Source organism: Grus americana, chromosome Z (genome assembly GCF_028858705.1).
Source record: "Grus americana isolate bGruAme1 chromosome Z, bGruAme1.mat, whole genome shotgun sequence".
Taxonomy (NCBI): Eukaryota; Metazoa; Chordata; class Aves; order Gruiformes; family Gruidae; genus Grus; species Grus americana.
This window is the reverse complement of record NC_072891.1, coordinates 26,939,558-26,961,871: the sequence shown is the minus strand read 5'-3', so window position 1 is coordinate 26,961,871 and position 22,314 is coordinate 26,939,558. Positions and strand designations below refer to the sequence as shown.

At 34.1% G+C, this 22,314-nt stretch overlaps 1 protein-coding gene across 2 annotated transcripts in view; it reads right to left on the bottom strand.

The window, feature by feature from the left end:
• Positions 1-230: 230 nt before the first annotated feature.
• AP3B1 (adaptor related protein complex 3 subunit beta 1) overlaps positions 231-22,314 on the bottom strand; it is a 173,287-nt gene continuing 151,203 nt past the window's right edge. For both annotated transcript variants that reach the window (XM_054811067.1, XM_054811066.1), the window contains exons 25-27: positions 18,928-19,025; positions 13,574-13,712; positions 231-974 (exon numbers count right to left, since the gene is read on the bottom strand). In XM_054811067.1, coding sequence (XP_054667042.1) covers positions 821-974; positions 13,574-13,712; positions 18,928-19,025 — 391 coding nt within the window. In that variant the 3' untranslated portion in view covers positions 231-820. The remainder of the gene's footprint in view (positions 975-13,573; positions 13,713-18,927; positions 19,026-22,314) is intronic.

The following is a 22,314-nucleotide window of genomic DNA, read 5'->3' as shown; positions in this document are numbered from 1 at the left end:
TTGAATGGGCCAATGTGAAAACAGGCAACCAGTGGCTTTGTTTATTAACAAAAATGTTACTGCATAGCAGAGGATTACAATAGGAGCACAAACACTGGCTACTTTCACAAGAACAGTTTGCTAATGCATACGTAGTGTCCAACCTTGTTAGTATTTAATTAACCAGTTATGTACAGTACTGGTGGTTAATTGTTATCAGTTCTCTATCCAAACAAGAAAGAGGGAGCCTCTACTTATAGCACTACTTTATTTGAGAAATATTTGAGAAAATGGCAGTAGATGGGAACAATGTTCTTAACAGATGAGTTCAGGTTTACAAGCATTTCCAGAAAGCAAACACCATTTTGCTGTACCTACTGTATTTTTACACTTATGCAACCAAACCTCTCTGAACCACGTAGTTGTTGTATATGTTGCTGGAACGTCCCTGCCATTTTAACTCAGTTTTCGAGCAGTGTGATTTCCCTTGAACTTTATTATCTAGTATTTGTCCACTACGGTAGGGAAAACTGAAGGGGAAAAAAGGTAGCGGGGGAAGAGAGCAGGGAGGGAAGGACTAGGGAAATGGGGAATACATTTAAAAGCGCAGATAACTGACAGTAAAATATATGTTCTTTGGTTAGCAAGCAGAAAAAAAAGGAAAGGACTTGCATACATGATAGATACACACTAGCATTCTAAAGCAGAAGACAAGAATGTCAAGAGTGTATTCTTCCCCCACTGCCAGATGGAAGGGCTATTATTATAAATGAAAGGCAGCAGTAGTGGATGCCAGGCACTTTTGTTGTGTGCCAGATTCTGAAGTCCAGATGTAAGCAGGTTACCCCTGGGACAGGACAGGCTTCAGCTCCCGCAGCAGAACAGAACCAATCACGGTTTTCTCGGTGTTTATGATGAGCTGCGCTGTAGAGCTCTCCTTCAGCTCCACTGTGACTAGCATCAGTGACCCACTGTTCACAGTCTTAGCTGCAAACCTGGAGGGAGAAGGAAAAATAAAAAATAAAAAAGAAAGATCACTGAGGATAGCTTAAGGTCAAAGACTGCTAATCATTCTTTCTGCAAATATTGAATGAGCTCAAATATAATAAAATTCCTCAAATTTCATTAATGCATTTCAGGGGATAAACCATAAAAACCTCCATAAATTCTTCAGAAAAAAATTGTTCAGCATTGTGTAAATATTTTTGCATTTAAGAAGGACAAAAAAGTCTCATGCAAAATTGTGTATTTAATAGTAAAAATGAAACTCTACTTAAATAATTTTTTAATCTAAATTCTGATTCTTCATTTCATCTACAATACTTGTGCACACTGGCAATTTGAATTCAGCTGTACGGAGTTTTCCATGGAGAACTAGCATTATTTGGTGCCTCAAAGAAAATGCAACTATGCTAAATGTAGTAGAACACTTCCAAAAAGCCAAATTGTTGTACTTTCAGAAAAAAGCATTGTCCTGCCATCTCAGAAATTAATTCAAACTGAAAATATTCAAAGTTATAAACATCCAACATGATAATTTGAAATGATGGTAACTGCAAGACAGCAAATCATTCCATCTGTGAATTTTTATCCAGAAAATTTAATAATAAAGATGTGGTCAATATTTCTAAATATTTTATAATTATTAAAAGCTCTATGAAGGAAATTTAAAAAAAAAAACAACCCAAACCCCAACCAATCAGATAAACAAAAGTTAGGACTAATGCACCATTACAAAATTCCAAGACATGAGGAACCCACTAATTACACGGAATTAAAAGCAAAACTAGCCTTTTAAGCACCACAATTGACTGAAAAGCCATTTTAGGCACAATGAACTTCTGTCAATCCTGTTAATTCATTCGGCATGCACAGCCAGGCCCAAGAGACAAGAAGGAAGAGGATGGCAACAGAAGAAGATGGCAACAGCCTCCTCTTCCATCTTCCACAAGGAACACACCACGCTTTTTTTTGCCCTTTTTTTTTTTTTCTTTTCTCCTTGGTTACTCGACAACAACAAAAGTTGCTGCACATGGGCTTTTGAAAACACTAACAAGTGTAGAGCAGGTCTGTGACCCAGTCTGACCCCACTTTGCAGGGCCAATCTCCTCTCCTCTTTCTGAATGACACGTGTCTGAATCAGAGCCATCTGCCTCAATTTGCGCAACATCTTCAGCCACAATAGGACCCAGTTAGCCCTGACAACAGCTCACAATACAGAAAAATCAAACTGCTGGGCTGACAGCACGCTGTGGGCTATTCAAGAGCAAACCAACTGGTCAGTGTCTCATGTCTGACAATTAGCATGGGCCTTGCAAAGCGCCTACCCAAGCCCTTGGGGATCTGTTTAATTACCATCAACATAAAGGAGGGAGTTTATCAGGAGATACTCAAAAAACTTCACTCTAGACTTAATTAAAATATTAGCCACTTAAGCAGGAAGCAGGTTCTCTTTAAACGAGAAGTAATTTCTGTCTTTTTTCTTTTTAAACTAAGCATATCAAAATCTCGTAACACATTATACTAATTAAGGAAACATGGGGCACTTCTCTAATGTCAGCGATTGGAGGTCAATCTATTTCTTTTGTTTGGATTATAGATACATTCAAAGACCTTTCCCTTTAAAAGGAGGTTCTAAAAAAACGTTACTACTATAAAAATTAGCTACTTAGCCTGTTATATCAATGATTTCATCTATTTGCACTGCGATGTAGAAGATCACTATTTCTCTTGTTGATTTTGACAGGGGGATAATTATAGAAACAATAGTCTTATTAGTCACTTTATTTACTTAACAGTTGTGTCTTGGGACAACACAGAAGCAGATTATGTCTGAGTATGCACATAAATAGGTTGGTAGTTGGCACTCCTGCTGTGTTTCATAGCCCCAAGGCTTGATTTTACCCTCTTTTATTAAAACCTGAAAGTGATACAAAGTCAGCGTTCTGCAAAAGCCGAGGTGGCCCAAAGCATCAGAGATGAGTTTTGCACTGGTATTTTTACATGTGGATTTGCAAAACCACATAGGGGATCAATAGTACTTTTCCATACCTCTGAACAAAACATGTAAAATCAATAAAATGTGAGTTTGTATGTGGTCTGCAAGATGCAAAGGGTCTGATACTCGGACAATTTTACACAAAGTGTTAGTATGCATAACTAGCAATGGCTAATCAGTTTGTATCAATGGTCACCGATATGGAATTGCTTAGTGAAAAAAGAATTAGAAAAGAATGGGATGACTTATTTCACCATTAAAAAAGGGTGCATAGAAGAACAATCACACAATGGTTTGTCACTGCTTTTGAACTTCGGAAACCGAAATCCGTTTCGTAAAATAGAGAAGATAATTTTGTTTGTAAAGAGTTATAACATAAATATGCTTATATGATCTGTGAAACTGAATGCAATTATAAAAGGATGAAGCTTTTGGATAGAAGATACTAGCAGTAAAACTGATTTTCTAATTATTATGATGTTTTAAATACAGTGTCATTGAAGGATTTGGCTAATAGCTGTTTTTTTGACTAAGTATATGTTATTGCATTTATATGCTTACTCTTATCATAAGCCCACGTGGATTTTCAAAACATGTGTTGTGCTCAACTAAATACTTAGACCAGAAAGCCATTAAAAAAATCTTTCAGCAGCAAAAATATATATCACCCTATATATTAGGTATTTCTTCTTTGTAAGAAACTTTGATTTTCCTCACAAGGTCAGTAATTATTTTTTACTTTTTCTGAAAGTTGATACTGCCTTAAAGTTTAGAATTTGAATAAAAAAAATGAAAAAAGATAATAAACCCAATCAAAATTCATAGACTGAAATAAGCCTGGAACCTGCATTGTAGTGCATTAAAATCTAGCTTGTAAATTGGCTGTTTGTAGGTCCAAAAGAAAGAATTTGTCCTATGGACAAGTCTTAACATAAGACATTATATTATGAGCATGGCTCTGTTGCAACAAAGGATGCATCACTGAATATGAAAAAAAGAAAGAAAGTAAATGAGAATTCAGAAAAGAGAAGCAAATATTTACTAATAGTTTCGAGATGTCTGTTTCTGCTATACTGCAGTTATTTTCTGATTTTCTTTCTGTGATAACATTAATTCTAAACCTCATTTCACATCATTAAAAATATTCCAGAAGATTTGCAGCTGTTGATACTTTTCCCATTTAAAAAAATCAAGACAGATTAGAAACATAATAATGTGAGATATATTTGCATATTCTGAGTTTTTCCAAATATTTTTTTCTTTAAAAATAATGTTAAATATTCTGAGGCTATGTGACATGCAAAAAAATAGAAGGAGTTCATAGATGGTTTTAACATAAATACAGTATGTGTCAATAAGGTAAGGAAATATATATTAAGAATCAAATTCTAAATCAACATCAAGAAAGTACTGCATATTGTTAGAAAGTCATTCAGTGTTCCAACAGTTAAAAATCAAGCACATATTCTTGGTCACTTTCCATGAAAATAATATTTGCTAATGTTTATCACACAGAAATATTTGATTTATAGTTGATATAAAGGGAAACCACAGAATATCAGATACTACACTGTGACAGCATATGTCAAACACTGGCTTTGTAATGTTGACTAGCCTAACTACAGATTATCAGTTATTTTCCCTTTATTTGTAGACAGAAGGTAGCTACAATATATATGAGAGGCAATTTTATGGTGAAAGGTTATGAAAATTCCACACCAGTGAATAGACAGCAACACAGTAACTCACTCAAAATCTGCTCTTTAAAATTCAACATTTGAGAAAGTAAATTTACACCTGAACACTCACTATCAGGACATTTGTTTACAGCATAGCCCGGCTTGTTACGCATAATTCAACAGCACTAAAAAAATACGTTATCTCCTGTCAGGCACTCTTCTTCCTCTCTAATTTTTCTATTCAGGCAAAATTCTCTTCTTTTTCTGTTCTACTGCTTACTAGAAACAGTGACAATGGCCTATGGAGGCTAAAACTTTTTTTTTCTCCGCCCTTTCTTTAAATCTTGTACATGAAGCCTTCAATTACTGCCTGCTGAAGCAGACAGAATCCTATTAGTAAGAAAGACGATCAGAAGATGCAATGCCCTGCCCTAGCTGTAGAAAAATAATTAGTCCAAAGTTGACAAATGTGTAATGAAGTTATGCAATGAATATATTCAAACGGGAAAAAATACTGCTGTGAATCAGTCTACAATTTGTAAATACAAGAATGAACAACTATGAAGTACTTTCCAGTGTATCAGTTGGACAACAAATATATTTATAGTTTCAGTACTCTGAATCTTTACCTTACTCTGATAAATTCTATCTATGCATAAGTTTGACTTTATAATTAACATTTCACCTAAAATTGGCTACATTACTAATTACTTGTATTTGTTCTCTGAGTAAGCCTTAGAACATGAAAAAGAAGTATTCAGAATAGCATTACTATGTATTAGCTCTGATCTGGGGATAAAGTGAGATTAATACTAAAACACAAGCAGAAATATACTCACAAAAAGAAGGATCTTTTTGTTAACCTGGGGATTTTAACCTCTCAGAAAAAAAAATATATTAACATTAGTTATTATTAATAAAATTTGATTAATATTTACCTTAAAAATCATATTATGATAATTTGAAGCTTTCTTTTTTTCAGTACATTTCATGCTATTTTAATCTTAAAATAAATTCTACAAAATGCCTAGTTCATTACCATAAAGTAATTACTTCCAGTATTAACTATTTTGGGGTTTAATAAAATCATAAAATTGTAAAATAAATTGCAATCAAATCTGTACTATATTTTTACTATTTTTAGTTCTATTGCCAAAATAGATTTTGAGTCTGTTCTCAGTTGCCAGTGAGGAGTTGCACTGTACCTCTAACAAAAATGCAGGAATGCAAGTGAGTCTTCTGAACTTATTGTCCAGTACACAGCACTACTCCACATGTTCAAAAAGATGCCATATGAACTTTTTATCATCCTCCAAATTTACCTTTACTTAAAAAATTTCAGCATTTTTATATGTAGATATTTATATCTCCTCCCCAAAACTTCAATAAGCTAAAAGCTTGAATCAAAATATTTGGTCCTCATAACTAGAGAATGATAATTGTAATCATTGACCTATTTTGTTTTCTCATCTAGTCTGTTTTTGTTATTTTTCTTAAATAATCAGGCATTTAATATAATAAGTATTTGAGAATTACATACAGTCCATTTTTAAAACAGGCTATAAATTTTAATTTGCAGAAAAATTATTTATTACCAAGAAAGTAAGTTACCTTACAGAAATATATTAAAACATTAAACTTGCTCAGAGATCTTTCAAATCAGATATTCTTCTGTTTGGTTAGTTTTTTTCAAGTGTTAAATGTTTTCCGTTTAAACAACTGGCTCAGAAGGTTCCTGTTTGTTTTTCAAAGAAAATGCTGCACATATTTTTCACTTTACAGCATTCAGATACAAAAGCAGTGCTGTCCTCTAGTGGACAGCAAACCAGCTAGGCTAGAACAATCTATTTTGATTTAACCTCATATCTAAAATGACTCGCTCATATACTTTTAATGTTAATCTTAAATTTAATTTCTTCAAGTTATTTTTAAATTTTGCAATCCACATGCAAGCTCCTTAAACACAGTAATGTATTTAAAAATCTTAAGGGCCTTAAAATGATGTTGAAGAAAGGCATTCTCTTGATGAAGTATTTTGTACCAGTTAATCAAAATATTCATATGCTGACAACATGTGAAAATTGTATTAATACATACAGGGCCCTTTTGTTAGCAGGGAGAAAATTTCAAGGTTTTGGAATATTAGGATTTGATTAAGAAATTAAGGAAAATCTATTAGAAACTACTGAGTGAGTACTTTCATATTTAAAAATTTCAGTTTTAATTTTCTCTAGGAATAAAAATATTTACCTAAGAATAGTGACTAACTAGAAAGACTTTTAGTCCTGGCTGACAAAAGAAACATAAATGGCTAGCCTAGCTGGGCTTTTTTTCTAAAAAGCTAGAATTACTTCTATCATAAATCAAGAAAACATTAAAAGTTTACAATTTCTGGCTACAACAAAGGCTGAAATACTGTGATATACTATTCCATTTAAAATTCTGTTTCCTCCAGGAAACCAGAGAAACTGTTTTGCCTAGGGTATTTAGCTCTCTAATTAATTCTTACTTGAGAAATTAGGAAGCAAAATTGCGGCTGCACGCCTATTACAAGTTTATTTACTCAGCTACCCATTGCAGCTCTCCAGAACAGTAGAAAAAGATGACTGAGCCCCATAGCTAAGGAACCACAGAAGCAGAACAGTCCATGTAACTGCGTGAAAGGAGCTACTGCCAGAGGTAGATTTCACTTCATTTCAGCTCTCCGACAGGCCAATTGCTTAGTAAAAAATCTTAGGAAAGATTTCTGTGTGCACACAGAGCGGAAAAGGTCTTTAAAAAAGACTTCTTGAATTTATAAGACCTGTTTGTCAGCTGGTCAGAACATATGTTTAGATTCAAATGGAATAACTATAAACAATTTATGTTTCTCAGAAATTTGTACACTGTGTTTATCAATCAATGGGTGATATCCCTTCCTTTCTGACATGCTGGAAGCAGAAGCAGTTGTTAGTTATGGCAAACTGATGGGGGCTGATCATCAACTTTCTGTCTGAGAATTCTTCCAAATTTAGTACAAATTGTAAGATGACATGCACTGAGAAATTTTCCAGGTGGACCCCTTTAAATGAGGTTTTGTTCAATACAAACCTACCTACATACCTGCCCAATCACATACCTTTTCTCCCCACATTAAGTGTTGCTGGATTAAAAAGATGTGGGGAGGATAACTGATTACTAAGCACGCCATTCTCTGATAATCAAAATTGTCTGTAAACAAAACCCTTTTTCCTTTGAGAATCAGTCTGCCAATATACAATAAATGGGACATGACAGGTTGCAAAATGATAAAAAGGGGTGAATGCAACCAGACTGTCAGGCTGATGCATGGGGTGGGGAATAAAGGCTAGTGAAAAACAAGTGTTGATCCTTGGATTTCTGTCTTTTAAGCCTTTTATGCAAGTTTCCATACTGAGTCTAGTTGTTCTTATGTTCTTCAGGATTTCCATGCTCATCCATTGCAGTGTGCTTACTGTCATATCACATGATTTACAGAGTATGTTTTTGATTTTGCTAAAGGATGATAATGTAAGCCTCCAAAAGACAGGTGGAAGATATTTTGCATCTTGTTCAATACTTCCTTATTCACAAAATCACATAGGTCATGGGTATGCTAAACAATGTACTGCACACAGCAAGCTCTAAACAAACTGGCATATCTAGTTGGTGCAGTCAACTGTACTTAAAATATAGGTCCCAGAAGCAGCGTAGTCACTGCTTGCAATGCTGTGCTTGAGCTAGGTAGACCTGCCTCAGCAAGGAGCAGAAGTGCTGTTTTGTGCTTCTTGTTTAAAAGCTAGCTTGCTTGCTGCTAATTCAGGTGTCTACTATGACAACACACTAAGAGATAAGAATCCTCCCTCTGCAAGTTCTGGTGATCTCTAGAAAGAAGAGATGGTTATTAGAATGACCACTTTCACGACTGTAATGGAGAAGGATATTAAACTAATTATTTCAAAATGTGAAATGGGTTTTCTGAAGCAGATTAAGGCTTCAGTGTTGCAAGAAGCTGAAGTTTGATTTTCTCCAAAAGCTCAGATTGTCCCATATTGGGTTGTTGAAATTACAGACGAGCATCTCAGATTAGAGGACTGAAATTAATGCTGTCATGTGTTTCAGGTCAATGGTTAAGGCCATCCTGATGAACTGCAGAACAGAGACATGTAGATGACACCATGCTCACTTTAAAGCCCAACTGTTTCCTGTTATGAATCGTGGGTTCCTTCCAAAATACAACAGCAGCAACAGACTAGTTGAATGGACTATTAAACAAGTTGAGGTTGACTAAAATTAGTTCTTCATATCCACCCTGATGGGTTCAGACTTTTATCTCACTGACTGACTGGGCAATGTGCAAGCAAAGTCTTCAGGAATGAAAAACGTGGAAAAGGTGCTCTACCTTGCATCATTTTGTAGAGCCACAGTCATTGAGGGAAATAATCTACTAGAGTACAATGCTTCAGGAAGTGGAAGGCAGAGAGGTAGGCAGTTCAAGACAGCCTGATTCTCCATCCCATTACACATTATATTCTGACGTCAGTGGAATCACACAAGCATAAAACAAAGTGAAAGAGTGAAGAAGCAAATCCCAGCTCTGAATAGACTTTTCTGCTGTATGCTACTGCCAATACATTAAAAGCTTTTGCACCATATTTTGTAGGTAGTGGAAAGAAATGCTTTCTATGTGTATTTCCATTATTTTCTTTCTAAGCCAATTTACCTTGAAACACCACACAGAGGGCCTTATGTAATAGTACACAATATTTTGACACATTCATGAGGATCATAAGAGCATTCAAGTCTTCCTAAGATTAAAGTCTGCAACTAGTCTTTTCATTCTATCACCATCTCTTGTCTTTTGCTATATTAAGAGTGAAGAAAATGAATACCTATCCTGGTAGGAGGTTATGGAGCTGAAAATGAATAAAGGAGGAAGAGACCTGAGGAACTTTTAGAATATTCATCCAAGAGGAATAAGCAAGAAATCTTGGAAGTAACACTAGCGTGAAGAGCATTTCTGGATAAATAAGGCTTATGTTGGTTAAAAAGAAAATTACTGAAAATCTTGAGTTGAATAGTGTCTTCATCACATTTTGAAATAGAAAAGAACAGCCTAGAATTTATTTTTTATATATAAAGCAATGAATGTTATTGCCCAAGTAGAGACAGGGAGCTGAAGCGCTGGTCAATAGAAGAATCAACTTTGAGGGAATAAATGTCCTCAATTATGTATCTTCTTATCTTGAAGATGAAAAAATTCCTGGTAGACTTTCCCACTGACAACAAACAGCAGCCAGACTTTAACTGAAAAGTACTCTGTACCTAAATGAAGCTATTCAGACTGATTTAATTCCCTGCAGGAACAAATACTTTTCTTTAAATGTCTTTGTCTTTAGATATTCAAATGAATCACAAGACAGAAGCTCAGTGCCTTAGCTGATTCATTTTGAAATCACTTTGTCAACATCAATGCGCTCCTCAACCCCTTTCCAAACCTTCATTTCTTAAAATATTTTTAACAAACAAGAGTTCTCAGAATACTGAAAGAGCTATGTGAAATACTATGTTAAGAAAAAAAATACATGTTTTTTTCTGAAGTTTTCATATTTAAGGAGACTTGTATTTCCTGCTCAAAAATAAAATTTCTTTTGAAATGCATTTCACATTCTTGCTTTCAGTAGAAGCCTTTAAAATTGAAATAATGTTTCCCCTTGATAAGAAAAGCAAGAGAGATCAATACATAAAATAGCTAAATCCTACTGAGAACACGAGAACGAACCATATGCAGCCTTACAAGGCCCAGTAAGCTAATAGCTTGTATAAACTCATTTGAAGAGCAGGTAACTACACTTAAGTAAGTAAAATAGGACAGCAAATTTATTTTGCAAATAAGTAAATATAAAAATTCAGTAGCCATATGGCAAAGAGAGAAAAAAATGCATGTAAGAAAGTGTTGTATAGAGTGATATAGCTGATGTATTTGACAGGTTTACACTTATTTCATTTTTCATTGGTGACTGCATGCTATTCTGTTGATATTTCAAGTATTTATTTTCAAATCTTCATTATATTTGCTCTAAGTGTTTTTACGTTTTTACGTGGTGGAAGAATGCAATCCTAAATGGGTTTATCAATTTAAGGAGCAGTAATTGGGTCCTACCAGCATGACATCTTCGTCATGAGTGCAAATATGTTTAGACTGAAAAAAAAAGCCCCAAGAAACATGGACTTCTTCATGTCCATTAGATACACTTGTATTAAACTATACCATTTAATTTGGAATGAGTATATTGCATTACCAGGCAATATAAATTTCTTGCCATTAGCTGTCATTAAGTAGTAATACTCAAGTTGGGGATAACCAGCTAAGAGGTTAATATAATTCATGTTGCACAGTGCAGAACATCAGTTTAAAAATAGTATTCCTTTTCCTATGTAAAAGGGTATGTACTAAGCACTTCCAAGAAGTGAGCTCAAGTGGTCCTCACAGAATAGCATGATGAACTGAAACAAGTAATTCTATATATTTTTTCCCCCAAATACCACTTGCGATAAAACAAACAAGACAAACGACAATACTATAGAAAAAGAAAAAAAAAATCACTTTTAACATATTTTTATTGAATCCATAATGGCTTTGTCAAGGTAAAAGGAGATTGTTTATTTTATCATCCTGAAATGGTGTACGTGTCACATAAATAAAACATGGCACACTTCTTGCATCCATGAGATTTTGCAAGAAGAGACTCTATTTTAGTTTACTGTCATGGCAGAGTTGATTTAATTCAAATATATGTACACATTTTATAAATATATATTAAAATATTTTAGTAATTTGTTTCAGAGTTTTGAACGTATTCATTATCTAATCCCTATCTCAAATATTCATTCATCTAAATCTAGGATTTACTTTAATGATAATGTAGTGTTATTTAAAAGATTAACAGGTTCATAACAGTATCAATTAGTTAATGTTTCCATTTCCGTTCTCAGTAAAAACTAGGTGCAATTATGACTACATAGTATCTGTGAATTCCAGTTACTTATGGTAAAGCAAATGAAGGGCTATTTTCTAAATACTTGTCATTGCTGGGCATTTCTGGTAGGCCACTTAAGTTGTTATAAACATTTTTTTTTTTCCTGATGGATGTTACAAATGCAAACTACTCTGTAACTACTGTGGCAGACTCAATACATCAATACATCTATTTTGAATAAAATAAAAATTCAGGATGCTTTAAAGCACTGTGAATATTTCAGCCCAACCAGAACATGCCTTCAACCACTGTCTATGAAAGAGTGTACCCAACAGGAAGTACACCTTCAATTTATTTACTGTTGGTCATAGACTCTGTTTTGTGGAAAACCTCCTTTGAGAAAAAAAAAAAAGAAGAAAAAAAAAAGAGCAAAAGAAAGCAAGATCAAATTAGAAACTTATCTACAATCAGGAAACCTGTGGCTGAGCTAGGAACTAAGCTATTATTTTAGGGAGCCTTTTCAAGACTCAGTCACAAAACAATCCATCCCTATGCGATAAGTCTCATGTGATGGATAGGGTAAAGATGGAGAACACCTGTATACCGCAGACACTTCAGCCTCTCTTGATTGACACTCTCACCTAGTCTTTGAATTGATGTTGAGAATGCAGGCTGTATAGATCCCTCAGGGATGCAACAAATGAGGACTCTTTCATGGAGGAGCAGGTGTCAATAGTGACAATCATTTCAGTGCAATCGCACTAGCTGTACCATGTTTTTATGGTTAAACAGAATTTTATCATTGACCGTATCAAATACATAGGAAAATCCAGCTGGGTTAATGTTAATGCAATGCAATACAAATGACCAGCAATGCAAAAAAGACTAAATCCAACAAAGAGAAATATCAGGGTATTAGTCCTGTGTAGGCTACAGGATTCTCACCATTCCAAACAACAATCTTGGTCAGCAAAATTTCAAAGGAAAACATTATTCTTTGCTTTAAAAGAAGATACTTTGCTCTTATTGAAATAGCAAAATTCAGGGGGTTAAAGAGATAATTCACACTTTGGAACAGTTTTAGTAGATGCTAGGAGAGATGTATGCATTTTTGTATTCTAAGACCAGGTTAACAGCTTCCAATTACATTTTGCAGTTGTTATTTGTGTCCACTCAGTTTTCCACACGTGGTAATTCTCCTGTTTGTTCCTGTTACAAGTGAGAAGCCATACAGATTCATGGGACTAAATGTTTTGAGTCAATCACATTAAAAGCTTTCATTAACCAACAATTATATCAATTCCACTGACATTCTGTACCACAACTTTTGGATGAAATGGATTGATCTACAAGAAACACCTGGAATTTAAACAGGGCCAATGACTTTCTTGGCTGTTCACTGTTTTTCCTTGCATATATATAGGAAGGGCAAGGAAATGTTCAATTTAATGCTCAACCTGCATTTAAAAAGATCTTCATCCAAGTGAAAAATAATCGGGTTCGAGTTTTAACTAGCTGGATATCATAGGTCAAAAATGAATGTGGAAAAAACAAGCTGCTTCTCACAGACGATAAACCTGAATAAGCCCACTTACTTTTGGAAACAGAAAAAGTCAAAAAGCATATAGATGCTCTTGAAAGTATTGTGCTTTAAAAGGCTACCTTTTCCCTTTGAAGCAAAACTAGGAAAGGACAACTCCTCCTAACTATGTGCAGTAAAGCCTAGATATTTCATTGTTCTATATACATTAAAGAGCTGAGGAGTACTTAGGCTCAAGTTACTATACGCTTAGTATTCCATGTTACAGTATAATTGGGTACCTTATCTGTTAAAGGTGTGGACAATAAAATTTTCCCTAATATTATCAAATGTTGATGAATTTTGAACCAACAAATTCATATTAGAAGACGGTTCCACTATGAATGACATGTAATCTTACCTGTGTATGTTATCTTGACCAGAAGGGACTACACCCAGGTTTGCTGCCTTCACTACTCTCTCAATTATTACAAGTCTAGTAGAGTTCTGTGGAGCAACAGCTATTGTAGCAGATGTCTCATTCATTCCTGTCAGCATCCCTGAAATATTATGAATACTTTAAGAGTTGCTTACTTATTAAGCATAAACCCAAAATATAAGACTTCTAAACAAAAAACCACATTTGCATTAAAAGTTAAATCATTCGTCAAGAAAAAATTTATAAGAAATTACAAAATTACATTCGTTTAATGGATTACTTGCAATGCCTTGTTATTAGAAACAAATTACTAATAACTGCACAATGATATGTGTGATACTAATGCAACTGTGAAACCAAGATGGTTCTTTTACACACAAAGCATAACTTAAAAGAAGAATGTAAACACAGAAATGAAATATTAAGTAAGACTGATCTGGAAAAGTCCAGCTTAAGTAAGACCATATAAAAGGTGTCATTTAATCTTTCAATCATAAATCCACTGCATTTAATTAAAATTTCATATCCAATTGCTAAAAATAATCTTGAAATTCAGATAATAGTCACTGGTTCAATTTAGTTCATGAAGATAAAGTCATCACATTAGAAACAGGGAAATTCAGTTAGTATCCACCTCTCTAAAATGTCATGATAAACTATTTGATTAAAGTAATTTGAGTATCACTACAAAATGGAACAGAAATGTCAAGATTATATCCAAACACATGACAAAAAAAAGTAAAGAAGGAAATGTTGTTCAAGGTCATTTTAACAAAAAACCCCACTTTTCTCTTCTATCAACTACCATTGTTAGAAGAATGATTTGCCGGACACTCGTGTTGATTAAAACCCAACAGTAAATACAACTTAACATTTTGTGTGTATTTTTACACTATGTTCAGAAGCTGAAAATGCAGACAAACAATGGAGCACAGTACTTTAGGCAGAAATATGAAGCATCTGAAATCCACGATAACATTAACAATGAAAACAATGCAAAAGTCTCAAAAGGCTAATATTTTAGGGCTGCACATACAGTTCTACCCCACAGCAAATGGCATTAAGATGCTTAATAGAGCAATTAAAAAAATAAATCCAACATTTTAATGCACTAGAATGTGCATTAGCTGCTGTCACAAAATAAAAAATATCAAAGTAAAAATGGAACAGCTCATAAGTAAATAATATAATATTTTTGAACATGATCTGCTCTCGAAGAGAACAAAAATAAGCATACAACTTCTATAAAGATCAGCCTTATCTTGGGAATAGAACATTCTGTTTCAAATTGTTTAACTTCACTATTAGGCAAAAGCTTTAAAAACTACATATGCAGACTAAAACTGCTTTTAAGCAGAGCACGGGGACTGACATAACACTGCTGAGAGATGTGTGTACTCATTTAGGATTTAAACCTTCTCCATTAAGCTCTATTGAAGAGCAAATGCTGAATAAATGAATGCAACTATGTTTATGTTAAAAGCCTGTTTTCCGCAGCATGTAATTAAAGGAAATGTTGTACAAAGCCAGTACTTTTGTCAAGCTCCTGTAAATGGAAAGATGGATAGCACTCAGAGAAGGGAATGCATTGCTTCATATTTAACCTTAACACTCTTGTCATTAATGGTTTGTCTAACTTGTTCTATAAAAGACAAGGTACTGCTCCATTGAAGTAAAATTAAAAAAATCAACTAAACCATGCTTTTCAGAACAGAAGATTCATTATCGTCGACTAATGTATTGGCATAAAGCAAAGTAACATCCTATCAAGTAAGGCACACATTCAATCTGCCTTTTCACCCCCCTTTATTTTTAACTCATGCTGTTTTATTGTTATAGGCAATTTGTACCACTCAGCATGACAGTGTAAACTGAATCAAGATTAATTTACATGCAAAAGAACACTTAGGAGAGCAGCATGGTAAGCAAATGTATTGTCTCGATTGCTGAGGTGGAAAAGAACCTGGAAAGAAAAAAGGGTGCTCTAATTAAGGGGCATCAAATATGATTGCTCGTGGTAGTCAAGGGCCAGAAAATAGTAAATGTCCAACCATTTAAAGAATTAGCATCTTGCTTGTTAGGAAGACAATTTGGATATATAAATCTTAATAAGATTAGGTAAACAATTTGTTTACTTAACTAAGGTGTTTGGTTTTTGTTTGGATTTTTTTTTTTAATGGGAATCAGGTATACACTTTTTAAAAAATGTGAAAAAATTATTTAAAAACATGTCTGTAGGGGAAGAAAAAAAGAAGTGTTTATAATTAAAGTAGTTTTAACTGGCTATTTTAAAAACACCTTCATAAAAATTCTGATTAATATCCAGCTATAACAATTGCATGCCACCTTTAATATTGCTTGATGAGAATCTAAGAAAACTCTAGTCAGAGCACAGAGCAGCAATTAATCTGGGTTAACTAACTGATACAATGAAATAACTGTACACATTTTTAATAATAAAAGGAAATTAAATTGGAGAAATTACGCTGGTAGGTAACAAGGTATGTTAGCTACCAGACTAGCCTATTCTGAAGTAAGGCAAGGGGAGTTTTGCTACTGATTTTTAGAAGCAGCAGACAAGTAAAAATTTGGATACAGAGATCCCAACAGTACATGTCTCACTCATGCAGAATTCCTGTTGCAGAAACTGGACTTTTTATAGGGATGTGATGTAAAACAGGGTATAAAATCCTGAGGCCTGAAAATATTAAAAAATATTTTCAGTAAAAATATTTAACTAGAAAGATAAAGAGTAGTTTGGCAATATCAAATTTTTTTATCCACTGCTTCCAAATTGTCAATCACAACATCAACGGCTAGCTCAGCTGCTGCCCTGGGGAATTCCCTCACCGGAGGATTCCCCAGATCAGGAGGGAAGGGAAGGGAAGGGAAGACGGCGTAGCAAGGCTAAGCGTATCATGCACAGCATGTGGATAAATCCAGCCTTCGAGGTTCTGCCGCTACCACTAGATAACCTTCACAGACATGAATATTCAATAACCTGTCTATTTCCCTCTCCTTATGTCGTCAGGAAGAAAATGGACATATACTAATGTAACAGACAATGCAAAACAGCAGAGTGTAATTGAGTAAAGATGTGTAGCAATGAATTGTCTTCTACATAGCAGTATAATACCGGCTATTTCCTCTTTAGCATTCTTATTAGGTTACACATGCAATTTAGATGTAAAAATCCTTAAAACCCATACATATTCTCATTCTCCCCCAATATAATCTTGCATTCCTAATATTCTCCTCAGTCCTTCACTATTTTTTACCTATCTGTTTTGGTTGCAAATAAAATAAGGCATCTCCATGTACAAGACTTGAAACATCTTATGTCCAAAAACAAAAAAAAAGGAAAAAGAAAAAGCATGACAAGTGAAAAACAAGTTATATAAATCGGATTCATTTGGAGAATACAGACAAATCGAAGTTATACACAAAATAGAATAATATATACCAACTTCTAAATTGCCCTGCATTTATTATTGTAATTTAGGTTTTTCATTTAGCAAGATCAAATAGTAATTCTCTGCAAATGCTAGCTGCTCTGAGATCTTTGTAATAAATACTTATGTAAAATTTAGAACTCAGACCTCTATTACCACAAATATTCTGAAACAGCTGATATCTATAAGAAAAAAGATGCAACAGAAAAGGTTTTTAAACCTGTGGTAAATTTGCCAGCATCAAGTCTTGCATCAAAGAATGAATACAGGAAGACAGAGAGAGCGATACAGAAATGCCAAGAGACCTTCATGGATTTACAAATACTTCATATAAACAAATTTTCAAATAGCTTTATTCAGAGTAGCCTTTCTGCTCTATTAAACATAGCAAACAGCTGCCAGATTTATTCAGACAAATAATCAACAACCATAGAAGTAAAATGGCAGAAGAAAAAGGAATTTTGGCAACAACTCCACAGAGGACCACAGCTATTCTCCAAGTACACTTCTATGTGCTCGTGGTTCTGTATGGCCAGTCAGGAGGAAAAAAAGCCCTCAGACACAGTAAAACATATAAAAACTCTATCAAAATACCACAAAGCAAGCAAATATAAAAAACCAGGGTGGGGGAAAGAAGCACAGTAACCCGCCTTCCTTTCACTACAACCTCAGCTACAATTTTTAGAAGGGAACAGTTTAAAATAAATGTGCCACAGCCTCATTCAATCACTCACCTTGGTTTGCTGAGCAGGTATAAAGCAGAGAGGCAGGCTTTAGCCAGCAAAGGGTAAGAACAGCAAATAAGTGTCAATTGGTTAAGAAAACAAAGCACAATCCTAACTTTTCACTGCAGCCATAAGCTTAACTGAAAGTGATCTAAGCAATATTTAAACTACTTTCTTAATTATTCAAAAATACAAAAGCAAGAAATGCTTGAAAGCAATAATTAATAATACATAGCATTACTCATTGGTCTTCTTGACTGCTTGATGGATATACTGAGTTTCTGAGCCTTACACAGCAATGAGACAGGATCCCATGGGTATATTCTCATCTCGATGTGAAAAGATTTACACATGTAAATCCCCATACATTGAGATAGATGAGTAAACACTACTATATTTGAATGCATCCAAAATGCAATCGTTTATATTTTAAAATATCCAAGAATCATATCCAAATTAAGGGTAGCAGTATGGACTGTCCAATTTAACATGGGGTCAAAGTTAAGTACAATTTTCTCTAATTATTTTGTATAAAATATTCAAGTCACTAAAAGCTCTTATAGAGGTTTATGTTTGGACCAGCATCAGAAACTTATATTCTTTAAAGATGCAAGATTAAAAGAATGCAAAAGTATATAAAAGATGTCACCTTTCTAAAACAGTATTCCAACAAGATTTTTTTTTTTTTAATATTAAGTGTTTGAAAGGAAAAAGATTAAAATCATCTTCAAAGTAGCTGAGGAACATGTACACTAATAGTATTTAAAAGCAGCCTTGGAATAAAGACTAGGAAAGACAGACACATATCAATGTACATTTGATTTATTTCCTTGAGCTGGGGTTCCAACTTTCTGCTTTACTGCTAGTAGGAAAGACATTCACACTTCATGATAGGCAGCCAAAACTCTCTGAGCCAAAAGACTGTTTCAGGGTAAAGGGCGGGCTTTGTGCATTTTAAGGTACACTGAAAAGCTGTCCAATACCACTGCACATCCTTTTAAAGGTATTTTTAAATTAAATCATTAGTATCAGATTGAATATTAACAGACTAACACAAACGGCTACACTGGAAGCACTTGCTGTATGCTTAGAAATTGAAAGGCACACAGTCATCTTCTCATCCAAATACATTTATTGAAGCTGCTTAAATATTTCTCACCTTGCTCCTTCTTAAAGTCTTTTTCTGACATAGTGACAGGCAAAAGCAGTTCTCCAACAGGGGGTTGAATGTTAACATTGAAATGATCATCCTTTGTGCTGGGAAAAGAAAAATTACAGCGAATCAACCAAGTGCTTCAAGACAGATTAATATGTACGTATCAGCTCCAAATTTACTATGGAATCTATTAACAGAGTAAGAATAACCTGCATGATTTCTACCTTGTTAATCCAAAAGCCTGCTAATTTCTTACATCAGTAAAGCTGATCCATTTTCTCCAGTAGAAATGTAATTATTAATACAGTATGCATGCTCTTGTATTTCTGAAAATGAAACTTTTACTGATATTAATGTTTATTTGTAATCTATAAATCATGACACTCAAACTAAATGCTTGCAAAAGACAAATTATTATGCATTTCACAATTTCTTTAAAAGGACTGTTATTCACAAATTCTGTCATCAGCAACACCTCTCCCAGAGACAGGGCTACGCCTAGGAAAGGTATAATTTCAGACAGAAAGGATTATTATTGTCTAAAAAACCCCTAAACAAACCAAACAAAAAGTTTGGGAGTAAAAAAGAAATATCTTTCATCACTTCAATTTTGCAACATTTTGTATATTTAAACAAAACCACACAGCATACTGGTTGACATAAAAGGACACTGGAAAATTGCAGAATTTGAGGCAGTTTTTGAAATGGCAGAATTAAAGAAATTGCTCTCAGTAGTAGCATACTAGTATCAAATGCTATAGATTCCTCCCTAAGAAATAAATACCATACAGTGAACTTACTCTCCCTAACTATTCAATTCTCTGAGTTTCCAACTATCTCGTCTTGGAGTTCTCCAAGTCTACAGAAACTCACGATACATTCACTCCTCTCCACTTGATTGACTAACCAGACTGTAAGGGATTTGGCTAGTATTTCAGGATCAGTTAGAATCTTTGTTAATGCTTCGAGGCATGAGAAAGTTTTAGAAAAGAACACTTTTTTTTTTTTTTTGCTGATGTACCAAATAGTCAATACATATTGATTGCTGATATGCCTCAGATACCCTACTTAAGTATAATGATACAACCATTCGAATGGAAAATATATTTCATATCCATGGTATTTAAATCAACCTCAAACATTTGTTACTGATTTTTTATAACTCTGCAACTTCAAAATTCTGAAATAAGACAGACTGATGGAAAAAACAGCACTAGATCAATAATATAGAAAACATATGTGTCTCCCTCCTAAAGATGCAAGATAAGCCACCTGAAAACAGGACATTATTTTATGGTCCTATTACTTAAATTTTTAATACTTACCATAATTACCCAATTTCACAAGCAAATGCTTAGGAACTAGTACATTCGTATTTTCTGACTTCTGATGTGTTATAATTATGCTTATGGATGCAATCTCAAGTATGGGTTTTTCAAATAAAATACAGCATTAATGCTGACTTTGTTGAAAATTATTATTTAGTCAACATACAGTAAAACAATCCCTTCAAACCTGGCTAGTATTTCCTTTACAAAAAATCATTTATGAAGTGCTGCTTTTAAAAATTTGCTTAGCTAACAAATTCTCACTTTTCCTATACTACTTTAAATACCATTCATCTCTAAAGCAATTAGGATACTAAAAGAACAGGGATTGTTTGACTGGCTGGCCTGATCAAGTGCACTGTAAAATAAGAAAGTAATATTTTTTCTTTAATTTTTCCTTTGAAAACTGATCAAGAACTCCATCAGCTTAAGAACTGAAGGAAGGGTCTTTAATCAACTACCTCATAACTCTTTGCTGTTTATATGTACTACTTGGACTATATGACTAAAACTTTTAACAATACCTTCATTGGTATTGTTCAAGTGATCGTTCAACCAATGTTATCTTTCATATTTAAGCAAAATGTGCATAAAATAGATAAACAATTTTGTGTACAATGACTCATGCCCTACATCGACCGGACATGCCATTTGTACATAAACTCAACTTGTAACATCAATGATTAGATTGCTTTGAAATACTTATAATAATCTTTTCACAATAAGAAGGAATAAAAGTGTGAGCATAGCTTGGATTTTGTATGGCTGTAACTGCTTGAGAGGACCACTTGACACCTCTGCTGTTAACAAACATTCCACTTCCCTTTCCCCTAGTGATTAAAAAGCTAATAGATATTCTTTGATAAACCATGAACTCTTCATAGTCTGCAAGCAGAAATTCTGATTGCTAGTTGTTCTTCAAAACCACTTTGTTCTTAATTTCACTTTAGCCAGCATCTGGTTTACTTTGCATTACTTTTAATTTCAGTGTACTTCAGTAAATTTATTTTTCAGGCAGAGAAAATCATCCTCCCTTTTATCATTCTCTTTATCACACACTTTACAGGCTAAATATACAGCTTTTATTTATTGATCTGCATATCTTTTATTACATCTTTATATTAGAGATCTGGTAATATCTAATTTAACAAAAGTAATTTCACAGTTCCATAGAACCAGAGAGCAACTCAAGTCAGAAGGGGCATCTGGTTCTACTCCCTGCGCAACCCAGGGCCACCTTAGCTCACATTGCTCAGGGCCTTGTCCATTTGAGCTCCAACTATCTCCAAGCTCTGGAGATTTCATCAGTCATCTGATGGATAAGTTTAATAATAAAACTGAGTCTTGCAGTACAACTACATAATTTCCCCCAATACCTAGTAAACTAAATTCCAATGTATTTAACTTATTTATTTAAACTTTGAATACTATAAGTAGTATAAATGACGTTAAAAACTGCAGAAGTGATTTGAAGCTTGAACATTAACATTTAAGAATCTGGCAGACAATTGGTTCTAGCTGCACTGAAACATGTCTCAGGTGGTGCTGCTCTAACTTTCCTGGAAGATCAAGCTGAAGAAGCTTATCAGAAAAAATGCAAAGTTTCTCAAGCCAACAAAACATAACTGGTTTTAGATTTCAAAAATTAAAGATTGCATTTTCTAGTATTAGCGAACAGAAAAGTTACATCCTTAGTGGAACACAAGCGCTTAATGAAAAGTCTGCAGGAGGAAGTTCTAAAAGAATCATACAAACAGGGATGTCTGAGAACAGTACCTCGCCACTAGTTCACAAAATCTGTTTTGTATTTAATTTCGAACGTAGGGGTAAATGTTGGATATCATTACTCTTACTGTTGCCTTAATAACTGCTAAACTGTACGTATTGTATTTTTAAAAGAATGACACCACTTTCATGATACAATTCCAAAGATCATATGAGTTTATCTTCTGATGTACTCAATTAAGATTAACAAATAAGAGATGATAACGCTCCCACAGGAACAGAGGGAGACTTACCATCTCTGCAATAAATGACACTGCAAGACTAACATTCAATCCTT